Genomic DNA, 17,763 nt, shown 5'->3' on the forward strand with positions numbered 1-17,763 from the left:
AAAATAAATAAACTATCACCTCTGCAGAATACAAGTGTTGAAAATTTGAATCCCAAATGTTAACACACAAAACACACTTAAAGTGGTTGTAAACCCTTACAAACCACTTTGACCTACAGGTAAGCCTAGATTAAGGCTTACCTGTAGGTCCAAGCAATATCTCCTAAACTTATATGGTTTAGGAGATATTTGCCCGAAAACGGGCACCGCTGTCTACGGCGCATGCACCGTAGACAGCGGCGCGCAGGCGCACTGAGTGCGGCATTTCCAAGAATGGAGCTGCCGCGCGTGTCGACTCCCGTGCGCATGCGCGGGAGTGACGTCATCGCGGCTTCGCCGAATGACAGCGGCGGAGCTGCGAGACCCCACCAACAAGATGGATGTGGCGAACTACAGGGGACAGCAGCGACTTCGCTGGCTCCTGTGTCAGGTAAGTGACACATAATGGGCTACTATGCGATGCATAGTAGTCCATTATGCTTTGCAGGGAATGAAAGAGGAAGTAAACTCATCAGGGTTTACTTCCTCTTTAAAAGTAGTACAGCCAAAGCTTGTTTGACTACTTCTATGGATCACAGGAGTGCAGTTCGTTCAGTTTGTGCATCCACCTAGGAAAGTATGATTCAAAAAAAGGAAAAAAAAAAAAAAAAAAAAAAAACACCACAACTTCTCTTTTAAATTAATGTTAATCGTGTAATGATTCTATACTACCCATCGTGGTTAGTCAAGGTCAGACACAATATTGCTGACTTTTGGCACAACCAATGTCCTTTACACAGAAAAATTTCACTTTACTTGATGAATCTGGGGAAGGTTTGGAAACATTAAAAGAGAAGTATGGGATTTTTAAAAAACAAACACATACTTGCCAAGATGGTTGCAACATTGATCTGATGATGCTGAAGCCGTTTCCCACTAGCTCTACACTAGAGCTCCACAATTAATTGTTAAAAAAAAAATTGTGATCTCGATTCAACCCCCTGACAATCTGTATTGCAGAGTTTGCAGATTCCTTCATATATCAAGTGGAGAGACTTATCTGCTCACTCAGCTGTCAAAAGAAAATATCCAGGCAGTCTGCCAAGTTTTCAACATGAAACATTGTAACTAACTCTTCCTTCTTAAATCAAAAGGAATAAACTTGTGTGTAAAGAAAAAAATCCAGGCAGTCTGCCAAGTTTTTAACAACATACAAATGCAGGAAGTACTTAAAGTCTAAATCTTTTTCTGACACTTGTTTAAGTTAAAATCAATATTTTTTGCTAGAAAATTACTTGGAACCCCCAAACATTATATATATTTTAGCAGATATATAGGATAATTGCTGCAATATTTTATGTAACACTGTATTTGCCCAGTGGTCTTTTTTTTGGGGGGGGGGAACGGACGGACTTCAAACCCAGTAAAGTTAGCCCAATTTTTTTTTTTTTTTTTTTTATGTGAAAGATGTTACGCCGCAAGAATCGTGATCTAGCCTCCAAGCAAAAAAATAGCGATTCTCATTTTAGCCAGAATCGTGCAACTCTACATAGAGAGCTGAGCGTCAAAGAATGGCAATCACACAATTCTCAAGTCTGCTCTGAGCAGTGTTCAATGGAGTGCCAGGCTGTGGAGGAAGCAGTAGAGGTTGGCTCAGGATCTCAAAGGCATGCTAAGAGGCTGAACCAGCTGCCAGTCAGGATCCCTGCAGAATCTGGGCTGACTGTGACATTAGCCAACTGTTGGGTGAATTTGGGTTACAGGAATCAAAACTAAGTGCACTCCCATGACCGACAGGAAAAGTATAGCCAAAAGAGCTTTGGCCATGCTTCTGCTTTAACCTGTGGTGAAGATTAAGGGCAAAAGAGCAACAATCCCTGTTTAGACACCACCAGACAACAGTTCTTTTCAAAATAATTAGTTTTTATGATGCCTAAAGCCTCGTACACACGATTAGATTGTTGGCCAACAATGCGTCAGACTTTTATCCGAAGGGCGCATGCCAGGAACTTGTCTTGCATACCAATGGTACACAACTGTTGGGCAACACACACAGTGAAGTACTTCATGGAATTTCAGCTCTTGAGTGCCACCCTTTGAGCACCTTCTGCTAATGTCGTGTTTGGTGAGCATTGATTCCGAGTATGCGCGTTTGTACTTTGGACTTGTGTGTGCACACACACACACACACACACGATACGAAAATCTGGCAACAGACCGTAGTTTGCCGAAAATTTACTAGCCTGCCATCCAACATTTGTTGGTGGAAAGTTGGCCATCAGTTGTCTGATGGAGCGTACTAATGGTCAGATTTTAGGCAAACTGTCTGTCATCACACAATTTGCAGACGAAAATCTGATCGTGTGTATGACACTTTAGGCTGCCTACACACTTAATGCGTATGCGGCCCACAGCAGGGGTCCGGTGCATCCCTGCTCTCGGTTTTAGTGATGAATCGGGCCTGAATTTGAACCTGAAATGGAGCAAACACACAGGACCCCTGTGCAATCTGTTCCGCAGCGGCCCCGGAGATGTGTGAACCGGCTCCAGTGAGAGCCGGGCACACACTCCTGTCGTGCAAATTGGATGCGGGGAAACCCACATCCATTTCGCAACCCAGCCTTAGTGTTAAACTAAATACCACTTAACCTAGGGCTTAAATTCCAGGTGGCAGGTCGCCATTGCGACTAGAAATCGCATACTGGCACCTGGGCTTTTGTCAGCCCATTTACTGTTGATACCAGGCAATTGTAGGTAGGGGGGCGTATGCTCACCCGGCTGTGATCTCAGTGACTTACCGTATATACTCGAGTATAAGCCGAGATTTTCAGCCTCTTTTTTGAGGCTGAAAGTGCCCCCCTCGGCTTATACTCGAGTGATCGCCGTCTGCCTGCCCGATCAGCGTGTCGAGCAGACAGACGGCGGCCATTTTACTATTCAAAAGCCGCGCCTCCCTCTCTGTGATAGGCGGAACACTCAATTTCCCAGCAGTCAGTGTTCCGCCTATCACGGACATCCGCTCATTCTCATACTATGGACGAGGATGAGAGGATGTCCGTGATAGGCGGAACACTGCCTGCTGGGAAATTGAGTGTTCCGCCTATCACAGAGAGGGAGGCGCGGCTTTTGAACAGAGGAATGGCCGCCGTCTGCCAGGAGGAGAGCGTGGCACACAGAGGCTGCAGATTGGCACAGGTAGGCAGGGATGGATGGATGGACGGACAGCACAGCACAGCGACGGACGGGACACAGCGACGGACGGGACACAGCGACGGACGGGACACAGGGACGGACGGGACACAGGGACGGACGGGACACAGGGACGGACGGGACACAGGGACGGACGGGACACAGGGACGGACGGGACACAGGGATGTCTCACCCTCGGCTTATACACGAGTCAATAAGTTTCCCAGTTTTTTTTGTGGTAAATTGGGGGCCTCGGCTTATATTCGGGTCGGCCTATACTCGAGTATATACGGTACATGCCGATGGCCGGCACCCGCTGATCCAGCACAGATCTCTCTACTGAGAGTGGGATTGTGACGATTTTTGTCTGCCCGCAAAGCCGAGACACAACCCTCAGTAAAACAGTGCAGTTACATTCCCTAGGCACACAGTTAACCCTTTGATTGCTCCAGATGTTAAACCCTTTCTATCTAGTGTCATTAGTACAGCGACAGTGCATGTTTGCACTTATCACTGTATTAGTATCACGTGTCAGCCAGCCAGTGTCCGAAGGCCCGCCGTACTATCAGTCTTGCTAGAAGTCGCTAATCGCCGCCATTACTCATTAAAAAAAGATTGGAGTATATATGCCATCATTTGTAGACCCTAAAATTTTCAGACAAACCAATATACACTTATTGGGATTTTTTCTACCAAATACATGTAGCAGAATATATATTTTGGGCTAAATTTATGAAGGGTTTTTTTTTTTTGTGAAAATTACTTTTTCATGAAATACAAACACTAACCTGCATATAGCAGAACCAACCACTGGTACAGGGGGAAAAAAAAAGGGGGGAGGACATACAGTGAGCTGTGTTTAATTGGGGCACTGACTGACAGCTGAGGGGGCACATCTGAGGTGGCTGTGCGGATAATCAATGTGCCGATTATCATCAGCCCGAACCCCCCCCCCCCCCCCCGACAGGGAGAGCCACCGATCGGCTCTCCCTGTCATCACGAACCCGAGGAATGCCTGGTTCTCGCAATGATCAGTTGTGATTGGTCTGACAGAGGCTTCTTCTCATGATCAGAGATGAGGAGTGTCAAACTGACACGCTGCACGCCCCCACGGGCACGAGCCAGCATGTTATCCTGTCGGGTGTCAGGACGCCTAGTCAGGATAACAGAACCACTTCCCAGATGTCATTCTGCATATGGCAGGCAGGAATTGGGTAAGCAAATCAAAAGACCCCCCACCAAGAAGATCCTTACATTAACCTTGGTTAGCCAGTACTCCTCCAGCACTCCAGAAACATTTTCTTCCCAGCTCTGTAGTGCATACCAGGGTCAATGGCTGTACCGGTTTCTGAAGTTAGTTCTGATACTTTGTCAACAAATGCCATCCACCCCCCCCAGACCTAGTCAAACTTGGCCAAAGCCCCCCTGTTCAAATAAGTAGCTTTGTAAAACGGTACCGCTTTGTTGACCAGAGTTCCAGGCCTCCAAAGTTGGGGTAGACAAACTCTTTCCCAATAGAATAATTTGTTTTTGTTTTTTTTAGCATAAAACAAGGTGAGAAAAGTTCCTATAGCCCTAGTAGTGGCTAAAGGTTCAACTGAAGCCACCCGGGCGTGTGCTACTCTACTAGATGGATTGTTACCTACCCTTCATCAAGCTTTCCCCATCACCTACGTTCGTGTCTTTTTGCCCTCTTTCAGGCATACTGACCAGCTGGGCCAAGGCACACCTCAGGCCTTGGTAGTTAGGATATCACATTTCCAAGTGAAGACTGACTACAAGCAAGAAGCCTGTATTTGTAGGAGTCTGAGGGGTATATATCCCTCTTATATCCCTCCTCAAGGTAAAGAAAATGATCTCTGGTAGAGACTAGGTATTGAAATGCAGTCCCCCACCTCATCCCAGTTGTCTCTGTCCAGCCTCCCAAGCTCCTCTGCAAGATTCTGTCAACAGGACCATTTCTTGGAAGAGGTCCTTGTACTAGAGACTGGTTTAGCTAAGGAGTCACTGCGCATCAGTAGTCCTAGGTTGCTAGGTTCAAGGTCCAGAGGCTCCCTGCCAAATTGAGACTAGAAAGCATGTCTCATTTGCATGTATCTAAAGAAGTGCGAGTTGGGTAGGGCGCAACGTTCCTTTAGGTCGTTGAATGACATGAGGATGCCGTTTAGTACAATATGATGTTAATTTTTAACTCCATAGTTAGTCCAAACTACAGGGTCTGGGTTTTCATAAAATTGGGATTTCTCCGCAGCGGTAGATTGGGGGAAAATCTGTTCAAACCAGACGGCCTCAATCCACGAGTCACATTCCATGCCCTAATCACTGAGGGAGTCAGGGAATATGGAGACTTCAAACCTTTATAGACCAAGATCCTTTTCACACTGGAGGCGTTTTTCAGGCGCTTTAGCTCCTAAAGCGCCCCTGCCGACTGAAATCAATGGGCACCGCAAGATGCATTTGCGATCGGTTTTAACACTTTTCTGGGCGATAGCGGGGTTAAAACGGCCGAATACAGTCGCTAAAATGATGGTAAAGCCGCCGACGCCCAGACGAAAGCGCCTCATATGAGCCCACACAGGCAGCCTTCTGGGACACCAAGGCTTCATCTGGTGGAGAAGTCAACCAGCGGTGGGCTACTGTCAATTGCCCCCCCCCCCCCCCATAAATGCATACATTTAGGAAGAAATTTAATTTTTTATTGCATATGTTTTATAGCAAAGTATTTTTGGTCTTTTTTTCCCCATTTACAGCTCAAAAAAAATTAAATCAAAATAAAACACCTCCGTGGTGATCACATACCACCACTGTGTGTGAAAAGAAAAAAAATACAATATAAAATGTAATTTGTGTAGAAAACGTGTTGCATGACCGCGCAATTGTCAGTAAAGTAGCAAGTAGTGCAGTGCCATATAGCAAAGGAAGAGAAAAAAAAAAAAAAAAAAAAAAAAAAAAAAAAAAAAAAGCACTCACACACCCGTCTCCTAACTTCAAAGGAAATTTGCCATGCCCTGGCGTATCCATTTCCTTAGAGACTAACAGGGAAACTTCTATGTACTTCTTCACAGAAGTTTTAGAGTCTCAATTTCCCTTGTTGAATTTTAATATTACTTCTAGAGGTCGACCGATATTTGGCGTTTTTATTTAAGTGGCATCGGCCGATTGTGCTGATAAAAAAGGCCGATTTAAACTTCAGCGCAACTTGCAAATGACTTCTGTGATAGAAGTCAATAGAATTCGTGTAAAGACTTCCATGGAGTGACTTGTCTCCTTTCTGAGAGAGATAGATATATTGTAGATGGAGAAGGAATATATATATATATATATATATATATATATATATATATATATATATATATATATATACATACATACATACATACATACATACACACACACACACACACACACACACACACACACACACACACACACACACACTTTTTTTGGAAAAAATACACTAATGAAAAAAAAAAAGTAAAATTTAGCCCATTTTTTTTCTCATCCAAACATTTCTTACATTTAAACATTTATTAAACAAAACAAACCTCCAATCAGTTCACATGTATAATTTAGATTTAAAAAAAAACAAAAAAATAAAAAAAATAAAAACAACAGGTAATCAAAACTTCTAGATGGGAAAAAAAAATAAAAAAAAAAATAAAATGGGCTAACTTTACTGTTTTGTTTTTTTTTTAAAGCGGAGGTCCACCCTAAAGTGGACCTTCCGCTTCATTGGAATCCTCCCCCCCTCCGGCGCCACAATTGGCACCTTTCAGGGGGGAAGGGGGTGCAGGTACCTGTATCTGTACCCACTTCCGGGATAGCTCTCTGCGGAAAGGGGCGTAGATTACGCCCCTTTCCGAAAGTCCCCCTCTGCCTGCTGGGAAACACACAGATCCCAGAGGCAGCGGGTCCATCTTTATTGCGCAGCGCGACTCGCGCATGCGCAGTAGGGAACCGGGAAATAAAGCTGAAAGGCTCCACTTCCTGATTCCCATACCCAAGATGGCGGCGGCAGCACCCGAGAGACGATCGAGAGATCGGCTTCGGGTGCCGACATCGCGGGCACGCTGGACAGGTAAGTGTCACTATTTTAAAAGTCAGCAGCTGCAGTATTTGTAGCTGCTGGCTTAAAAAAAAAAAAAAAACACGAGGACTCCCTCTTTAAATCATAAAGACCTCTGCGCAAATATTGTGCGACATAAAATATTGCAACAACTGCTATTTTATTCCCTAGGGTCTCTGCTAAAAAAAATATATATCGTTTTTGGGGTTTCAAGTGATTTTCTAGCAGAAAATACAGGATTTTTACTTGTAAGCAACAAGTGTCAGAAAAGATTTGGTCTTTAAATGGTTAAACTAAGAACGCCTCCACACAGCTTAGTTCATTGAAGAAGAAACATTGTATCTCTTTGATCTTTTCTTGGTAGACTGCCCAGAATGGAGAAGTCACTCCACTCAGTGCCCGTTCACACTACCGCGACTTGTCAGGCGACTTAGTCACCTGACAAGTCGCGCTCCGTTCTGTACTATGGAACCGTTCTAATAGGAGCGACTCAAGTCGCTCCGACTTAGAAAAAGGTTCCTGTACTATTTTTGGGGCGACTTCAGGCGACTTGCATTGACTTCTATACAGTTGTCGTTTTGCAAGTCGCTGCTGAAGTCGTGTGCAGGACGCGTCTGTGAGTCGCGCTGCAAGTCTTGTCGCCCCTGTGTGAACGGGCACTAAAGAATTCAGGCAACTTGCATTGACTTCTATTACAGAAGTCTTTTGCAAGTCTTGCTGAAGTTATAATGGGCTGATACCAATTAAAAAACACCAAATATTGGTCGACCTCTATTTAAGATATAGTTTGTTTTTTTAATCCAAATTATACATATAAAATGAACTGACCAGAAGGTTTTAGTTTTAATGTTTAAATATAAGAAATTTTCTGTATCGCTAATTACTTAAGGCTGCTTTAACACTAGAGCGAGCAGGCATTGACGGTAAAACACTGCTAGTCTTAGCAGCATTTTACCGTAATGTTAGTGACGCTATTCGGCTGCTAGCGAGGTTATAATCCAGCTAGCGGCCGATGAAGGGCTTAAATGCACCCGTGTAGCGCATTAATTTCAATGGGCAGGAGTTGTGGAGGAGCGGCATACACCACTCCAAAGATGCTGCTTGTAGGACTTTTTTTTTTTCTTTTTTTTTTAACATCCTGCCAGCGCATCGTCTTAGTGTGAAAGCACTTGGGCTTTCACAGACTGTAGGGGAGCCGTTTTGCAGGCACTATTTTTATTCCCAAAGTGCCAGAAAAATGCCCATCTGAAAGGGGTCCAACTGTTAGATTTTATGAGATGAAGCGAGAAAAAAAAAAAAAAAAAAAATCGGCATCATATTAATCGGCTGCTGCGATTTCTAAATATCAGCACCGGCCAGAGAAAAACCCATAATCGGTCGACCTCCAATTACATCTTGGGGAATAGATTAGGTGTTAATAAAGGCTCATTAAAACGGAAAATAAATACTCCCACTGCCTTTATGGTTAACCAGCAAAGCCTAACCACTTCCTGACAAGCTTTCACATATATGCTCACTAGTGAAAAAGATCTGGGCATCAGAAGAGAGATAACTGGCGCACACATTGTGCCACATTCAGTACTAAAAACCACTAACGTTGGCCACACATACAATTTTCTTGTACAATTTTCCTTTAGGATTTACCAAAACCATATAATGAGGTCAAACCTAAACACTTTAAGATGGTATGTGATCAGAAAGGCCCTTGCACTACATAGTTAAAAAGGTAAATCTAAAGGAAATTGAATCACTCCCCGCTAGCTTACAGAATATAGCTGATCCAAGACGGAAAAAAATAAAATAAAATTTTTTAACTTTCTTCCCTTTGCGTCTCTTACCTGCTTCAGAGGTTATTCAAAAATAGGCTCAATAATCCATATATTGTGTCAATACCTGGTAGAGCCCACAGATCAGCTTTAAAATTGCATCTTACTTTATGTTCTCTCAATATAGCTTTTGCTTTGAACACCAAATTTTGCAGTCTGTATTTACTACAGTAGCCTTACTAAAACATCTGTGAGGAAAAGAAAAAAAAAAGTGGGAAGAGCACCATAATACATGACAGGGAGATCTTACCAGGATATAAGAAAGCCACCAGGAGGCCCAGACTTACTCGGACTCTACCTATAATGAAATAGCACTTTTGGGATGGACCCAAAAAATACTGTGAACCCACAACTTCGCCTTGCTCCTGGTACTGTCTCTGTTTTGTAAACAAAAACAATTTTACAACATGATTACCTTTGTTCCAATGTGATTCACCTCTTGCCAAGAATGAAGCTTCTGTCGATGCTGTGGCTTCTTTTGGAACGCATGTCTCTACAAAACATCAATACATAATCAGGTGGACATGAAGCTATACATTTTTCAATTGGACCTGTCAAAAACGTATTCCAAGATTCAACAAAAGTCAAACTACGAAGCTGTGCACATGTCAATGAAGATGTTTAATTACATCTACAGCAAGAAACTGTATTAAAAATTGCATCCCCACCCCCAGGGTGGTCATCAAGGTAAATCTTGAATGCATACTAGGAAGCTAGCAAATTTGGCTACATTAGAGCAATGTTACTGCTCAGCAGCCCCCTTCTTTTCTGTATAAGGCTGGGTTCACATTGCAGCGGTGACGAGAATCGGATGTGATTCGCACCGCACTGCAGTGCAAATCACATCCGATGTCTGTGTGATGCGAGTTCAGCCATACAGATAGTATGGCTGAATTTGCATCGCACCCGGCCCAAACTCGCACAGGACCCTTTTTTTTGGTCCGCAGCAGAATCGGATCGCATGGGTGTTCACACCATGCGATCTGATTCCTGTCGGAGTTTGCAGATCGCACTGCGATATGCGAACTGACCTGGGGGTGTCATTAACGTTTCACTGACACTCCCAGCAGTTTGCATAGGGCAGTGTGAACTGCCGCCGGGAGGTATGCGATGCGGGAACCCGCAGCGGATTTGCGGCGTTCCCGCATCGCTGCAATGTGAACCCAGCCTTAATCACGCTCAATCATAGAGTGGCCAGCCTGGCTGGTAAGCCAAATGTTACAAGTAATGTGGAGTCAATTCAGATCTTCTAAACGAAAATCTCAGACATGGATATTTGGATGTCTCCAACCTCTGAAATCATGTATTTTAGGGGTTTCAAGTAAACACGTGATTTATCCCTGCATCACATTTTCATTGATCCACTGCCTCTACAGTCAACAAAAGGAAAGTATGTTTGTGCTTCTGAAAGAAGGGGCGGGCTTAAATGCAAGTGATGTTTTTACTGCTCAGGTTTGCTTTACACAGGTAGATCAGTGGTCTGCAGCTGAGTGAAATTAGCACAATGCATTTTCTTCGGTACTGTTTTTGCTACACTGTGAAGAAAATTCAATTTTAATGCAACTTCACACACAGGCAGAGGAAAATAGAATGTCTGATTTATTAGTAAAAGCCCTTTCTTGGAGTACAGTACACAAGACAATTAGTCTTTACCATGGGTAATAGGCAGCAGATTTCAGGTGCTTGGACACAGAAAAAAAAAAAAAAAAAGGCTGCAGGTATATTCCCCTACCACTCCCAGCTAGCATAATTTTTTTTAGCAAAAAGGGGGCAAAATGGGACACAGAATCATTAATCTTTAACCATTGGCCATCCAAAAGCAGTCCAACTGAATCATCATGCCGACCAGCCCACATGACAATTTGGTCAAGCAAGGCTTGACAGCCAGCCTTAAAGTGGTTGTAAACCCTTACAAACCACTTTGACCTACAGGTAAGCCTAGATTAAGGCTTACCTGTAGGTCCAAGCAATATCTCCTAAACCTATATGGTTTAGGAGATATTTGCCCGAAAACGGGCACCGCAGGCGCACTGAGCGCGGCATTTCCAAGAATGGAGCTGCCGCGCGTGTCGACTCCCGTGCGCGGGAGTGACGTCATCGCGGCTTCGCCGAATGACAGCGGCGGAGCTGCGAGACGCCACCAGCAAGATGGATGCGGCGGACTACAGGCGACAGCGGCGACTTCGCTGGCTCCTGTGTCAGGTAAGTGACACATAATGGGCTACTATGCGATGCATAGTAGTCCATTATGCTTTGCCTTTACAGGGAATGAAAGAGGAAGTAAACCCATCAGGGTTTACTTCCTCTTTAAACATCCACCTGGTAGAATTTAAATTGGCTGTTAAGCCACTATAGTATACCCAAGCCAGCCTCTCTGTTAAATAACCTTATGTGTCCCCGTGCTGTATAAATAATTAGGATTTTTGACTTACAATAAAATCTGTTTCTCTGAGTTCATTGACAGACACATCGCTTCCTTATTCAGAACCATAAGAGTAGGACACTAGGCAGAAAAAAAAAAGACTTGGCTACACCCATGGGCAGCCCGAGGTGATATACACCCCCCCCCCCCCCCCCACTATAGGCCTTCAGTTTTGTCACAAGCAGTGTCAAAAGCATTAAAAACGACAGAGGGGTGGGTGCTGTGTCTGCCAATGAAATGGATTTTACAGTAAGTCAAAAATCCTATTTTCTCATTCGTTTGACAGACACAGCACCTCCTTATTCAGAACCATAGGGATCTCCCAAATCAGTGCCAAACATGAGGGGCGGGGCAGCCAACAAACAAAAACAGGCCAACCAGACAACCTGGAGCTCAACAAGAACAAGCACCCAACATGAACAACAAGAAAACCCCTTCATGGTGGAAAAACAAGCATGCACCGACTAGGTGGCTGCCTTGCAACACTTGCGTCACCTGACGGAAGGTCCAGGAGACACTCAGCACCCGAGTAGAGTGCGCCTTCACTGGGAAGGGAGGAACCCCTGACAGACTAGGCCCGAGTATGTCTGATCCATCTAGAAATGGTTGCGAGGAAGCAGACAGCCCCTTCTTTGGCCTGTCTGCGATCACTAATGCCTCATACACACGATCAAACAATCTGGTGGAAAAGTCAGGCGGACTCAAGTCCGCCCATGTGTAGGCTCCGGCGGAGTCGCATTTCGGCGGACAGTATGGCCGTGTGTGTGCCAGTCCGTCGTACTTTTGAAATGAATGGACTTTTCCCGCCCGGAGAAAAGTCCGCTCATTTTGAGCGCGTCTCCAGGTAGCCGGGGCCAGCGACGCCTCCTTCGCACCCGTCACCTGGTATGGACTTAAAGGGGAATCCCTACGCCGCCCTAGGTGCATATCAGACCCTTATCCGAGCACGCTACCCGGCCAGCCAGGAAAGGGGGTGGGGATGAGCGAGCGCCCCCCCCCCCCCCCCTCCTGAGCCGTACCAGGCCGCGTGTCCTCAACATGGGGGGGTGCGGCCCCCCTACCCCAAAGCACCTAGTCCCCATGTTTATGAGGACAAGGGCCTCTTCCCGACAACCCTGGCCGTTGGTTGTAGGGGTCTGCGGGCGGGGGGGCTTATCGGAATCCGTGAGCCCCCTTTAACCCCCCTAGCGGTAATCCCGAGTCTGGCTTGGGTTAGGAATTTACTGATAGGAGCGGTAACCCCCGAGCCAGACTCGGAATCGCTTCGCTGGATGCAGGGGAGGACACAGTGAGACTTACTTACCTTGTCCCCTGGATCCAGCGATGTCCACCGTGCTGTGTGATCGAGCTGTCCTCCGCTAGATTCACAGTGCCGAATGCCACCGAGCTCTGTTCCCTGCGACGTTACGGCGTACGGGACCGGAGAACGGCGGCAAATTAAAAAGTAAAAAAAGTAAAAGTACACAAAACACACACACAGCACTGTAATCTTACAGATTACAGTGCTGTATTACAAAATTACACACCCCCTTTGTCCCTAGTGGTCTGTGCAGTGCCCTGCCCTGTTTTAGGATTTGATTACATTATTGAATATTTTTTATTATTCTTTATTATATTATAAACTTTATCATACCCGGGATGTCTGCTAGACTCTGGTTTGAACATATTTAAAGAGAGTTATTCCTAAGAATTACAATATAAGACGCCAAATTTGCATGCAAAATAATTGTACCGCTTTCAGCACCTAAATCCAGACTGAATCATACCGCCAGGGAGGTTAATAAGGGGGCCCCCAGATCCCGGCCCCCCAGCCTATGTGAATGAGTATGTGGTACAATGTACCCCTACCCATTCACCTGTGGGGAAAAAAAAAAAAAAAAAAGTAAAAAAAATAAATAAAAAAAAACACACACACACACACACACACACACACACACACACACACACACACACACAAGTTCCGTCTTCGGGGGTCTTCTCGCCGGACTCCTCCGCTATCTTCTGCTCTTTTGCTAGCTCTTTCACTAGCGGAGGAGTCCGGCTTTCTTCTTCCCCGGCTTTCGTAGGGATTCCCCTTTAAGTCTATACCAGGTGACGGGGCCAGCGACGCCTCCTTCGCTGGCCAGGGCTACCTGGAGAGGCGTTCAAAATGAGCGGACTTTCCTCCGCGTGTGTGGGCGAGTCCGTTCATTTCAAAAGTACGGCGGGTAGTCCAGCGGACTTAGTACGCCGTATTAGTCCACCGCAAAAGTACCGTGTGTGGGCAGGTAGCTCGTTCGGAAAGTCCGCCTGATAGTCTGCTACGTGTGTACGCGGCATAGCAGGCAGTCTGACCTCCAAAAAAGGACTCCGCCACCAAATATACCCTGATCACCCAAACCACATCCAAGGTGTGCAAGGCAAAATTCTTCTCTGATGTTGCGGCCTGGGACACAGAGAAGGCAACACAAGGTCTTCATTTAAATGGAAATCAGAAAACTTTTGAAGGAACAAAAGGACAAGGATGAAGAACCACCTTGTCCTTATGAATCACCAGGTAGGGAGTGCGACAGAATAGCGATGACAATTCCAACACTCTGCGAGCAGAAGTGATAGCCACCAAGAAAGCCACCTTCTGTGACAGAGTGAGCAAGGGCATTTCTAATTTTTAAAAGGGAGGGTTCTGTAGAACCAAAAGCACTAGATTCAAGTCCCACAGTGGCAAGGGAGATTGCAACGGTGGAACCACGCGCACCCCCTGAATGAAGGTACGAACCAGGGAATGCAAAGCCAGGGGGCATTGAAACAAAACCGCCAAAGCCAACAACTGGCCTTTGATAGTACTCGAGGCCAAATTCTTTTCAACGCCCCTCTGAAGAAAAGTCAAAATCCGAGCCATTAAAAAAGAAACGTGGGTGAAACCCCACTGACTCAACATGAAATGTACGATTTCCACGTCCGATGATATACCTTCCTGGAAGTAGACTTCCTAGCTATGAGTAGTGTCGGAATCACTGACACAGGTAAGCCTCTATACTTCAATACTTGGCTTTCAACAGCCAGGCTGTTAAAGCCAGTGACAGTAAAGCAGGGTAGAAGATCGGCCCTAGGGATAGCAGATCCTCCCTGAGAGGCAGCCGCCAGGGGGCATCTGCAACCAGACGCACCAGGTTGGCGTACTAGTGACAACGAGGCCACTAGAATGACTTGAACTCCTTCGACCTCCATCCTGCATAACAGCCGAAGCTTGAGAGGAGGAAAGGCGTAGATTAGAGTTGCACAATCATGAAAAAAATCGTGATCTCGATTCAATCCCCAGACAAGTGGAGAGCCTTATCTGCTCACAAGAGTATGCAGGACGTTTAACCACTTAAAGTCTACATTTTTCTTACACTTGTTAAAATCAATATTTTTCGCTATAAAATTACTTGGAACCCCCAAACATATATATTTTAGCAGAGACCCTAGGGAATAAAATGGCAATTGCTGCAATATTTTATGTCACACTGCATCTGCCCAGCGGTCTTTTAAACGCAATTTTTTTGGGGGAAAAAAAAAAACACATCAATGAATGATAAAAAATAAATTAAAGTAGAGATTAGTAGAGTAAGCCCAATTTTTGGGGTTTTGATGTGAAAGATGATGCTACGCCATCTTCTAAGCAAAAAATAAATAAAAAATTGTGATTCTCATTTTAGCGAGAATCTAACTCTAGCATAGATCAGACAAAACTGGTCCCATGGAGCCACCAGAGTGTCTGAAGCGTCTGCCAGAGGGTCCCGAGACCTGGTCACAAACCTCTGCATATGCCTGTTCATCTGGGAAGCAATTAGATCTACCTCTGGAGAGCCCCAACACAGACATATCCGTTGAAATGCCTCCTGATGAAGGGACAACTGCCCATTGTCCAACACTTGTCAACTGAGGTAATCCGCCTGCCAGTTGTCCACCCCCGGAATGTGGACAGCGGAGATGGCCAGGATGAAACGCTTTGCCCCCCGGAGAATGCCAGCTACTTCCAGCCTCGCCAACACACTCCTTGTTCCTCCCTGGTGGTTGACATAGGCCACCGCCGTGACATTGTCTGACTGGATCTGTATTGGGAGCCCCTGAAGTCGATCCGTCCAATGATCCAGACAGAGTCTGATCGCCCGCAGTTCCAAGATGTCGATAGGGACGCTGGAAGAATCCAGGCTACCCGAGCAGAGCTCAGGCCCAGGACTCCTCCCTCACCTGGACAGACTGGCATCAGTTGTGACCACCATCCAGTACAGAGGGAGAAATGATTTCCCCTGCCGAAGAGCCGTGGAAGGAAGCCTGGACATTTGACCCATTTTAACAAGATCTCCTTTTGCAGGGGTCTCATTTGGAACTGAGCAAATAGGACCGCCACGAATGAAGATACTATCAGCAGCAGCATGCAAGTCCATAGGTAGACCCACCTGCTGGACAGCAGTAAGCGGGTTGCCGCCTGTAACTTCTAGAGTTTGTCCTGCGGAGGGAAAACTCTGGCCAGAGCAGAATCCAGAGTCAGACCAATATAAACCAATTTCTGAACTGGAATCAGCACAGACTTTTGGCAATTTATCAGCCACCCAAAGTCTGCCACAGTCTGAATAGCAATCTCCACATCGCCCCACAGAGTCGCTGGGGACTCTGCTTGCAGCAGGTGGTCGTCAAGGTAGCCCAGAACAGCAATCCCCCGCTGGCGCTGAGCAGCAGCGGCAGAAACTAGGCCAGCACCTTGGTAAAGACCAGAGGAGTGGAGGCGAGACCAAAGGGTAAGCCACAAACCAATATTGCTTCTCTCCCACAGCAAAGCAGAGGAACCGCTGATGTTGTGCACATATCGGAATGTGCAGATAGACATCCTTGATGTTGATAGAGGCAAGAAAGGCCCCCTGATGAAGAGATGCCACCACCGAGCGAATGGACTCCATTCTGAACATCTGCACCCACACAAAGCGATTCAGGGCCTTGAGGTCCAGAATCAGTTTGAAAAAAAAAAAAACCCTGGAAACATTACGACACTGGGACAAATCGCACCTTGAAGCAATAGGCCTTTCACCGCACCCCAAAGGGCTAAGGAACGGTCCAAATAAAGCCACAGATCGGACAGAAAAAAAAAAAATCTGCTTGGGGGACAAAACTGGAACTCGATCTTGTAACCAGACAGAATCACTTTGTGGGCCCACATGTCGTTTATCAGAGAGGTCCATGGGCAAACCAGCGAAGATACCCCCCACCCGGGCTGCAGGTGAGGGCGCACTTTAATGCCAAAAGGAGCCTTATCTGGGAGGCTGGAGAACCCTGCTCTCGGTTTGCCCAACCAGGGTCGCTTGGAACCTTCTGAGGGGGGTCTGAAATCTTTGTCTGAATCTAAAATCTTTATCAGTGGACCCTGAAGGAATAAAAAAAAAAAAAAAAAAAAAAAAAAAAAAAACTCTGTGTGCCAAGAAGGAAGGACCAAGCTTGCGAAGGGGAAGAAAAGTACTCTTTCCCTGTGACACTGTTAATGATATCATCCAGAGTGGCCCCAATCACCTTGAAAAAGAAGATCAGCTAGGGCTTTGTTTGCTTTTTTGTTTTGTTTTTTTAGAGGCCTGGTCCACAGTCCAACACTTCAGCCACAATACCTGCTGAAGCACTACCGCTGAAACAGACAGCTTAGAAAGCAAGGGAACTGCATCCAAAGAGGCATCGCAGACAAACTGCCGCCCCTGGACCAGTTGGTCTGCCAATTCAGTGAAGGTAGGAGGAAACTGATCACCCTCCAGGTCACGGCGCAACAGTTTTGCCCACTCTGTCTGCGTTTGAGACACCAGGGCAATGGCCAGGACCGGTCGAAGCGCTGAACCGGCAATAGTGAACTTAGTGCGGCTAAGAGACTCTGCCTTCCTGTCAGCTGGATCTTTAAAAGCCGGAGAGTCTTCAACCTGAATCATGGTGGCTTTGTTCAATCCAGAGACCGGATGGCATCGTCCACTTCTTCAGAAGACTCTCCTCAAAGGGATAATGCACATCAAAGCACTTTGGGACAGCAAAGGGACGTTTTAGGGATAAGGGAACTCTGGCCGTGCCGCAGCTGCATCCTCCATTTTAAAAGTTACCTGCACAGAGTAACTGCACACCTGCGCAGTGTGTCCACCAGCGACTTCTCGTGCGTAGCCACCAGCGCATCATCCTCACTGTCCAAAAGGCACCAAGGGGTAAAAAAAAATAAAAAAAAAAAAAAAAAAAAAAAAAAAAGACGCCAGCTGCGGCAAACTGGGCGTCGGCCGCGCTACACAAGGCTGACACAG

The 17,763-nt window shown here is 45.9% G+C and overlaps 1 protein-coding gene across 2 annotated transcripts in view; it reads right to left on the bottom strand.

The window, feature by feature from the left end:
• The window catches only part of ZNHIT3 (zinc finger HIT-type containing 3), a 29,814-nt gene that overhangs the window by 3,513 nt on the left and 8,538 nt on the right, over positions 1-17,763 (bottom strand). For both annotated transcript variants that reach the window (XM_077481101.1, XM_077481102.1), the window contains exon 3: positions 9,476-9,553. In XM_077481101.1, the coding sequence (XP_077337227.1) occupies positions 9,476-9,553 (78 nt within the window). The remainder of the gene's footprint in view (positions 1-9,475; positions 9,554-17,763) is intronic.

Source organism: Lithobates pipiens, unplaced genomic scaffold (assembly GCF_037356315.1).
Source record: "Lithobates pipiens isolate NorthernLeopardFrog02 unplaced genomic scaffold, aLitPip1_a1.2 Scaffold_16, whole genome shotgun sequence".
Taxonomy (NCBI): Eukaryota; Metazoa; Chordata; class Amphibia; order Anura; family Ranidae; genus Lithobates; species Lithobates pipiens.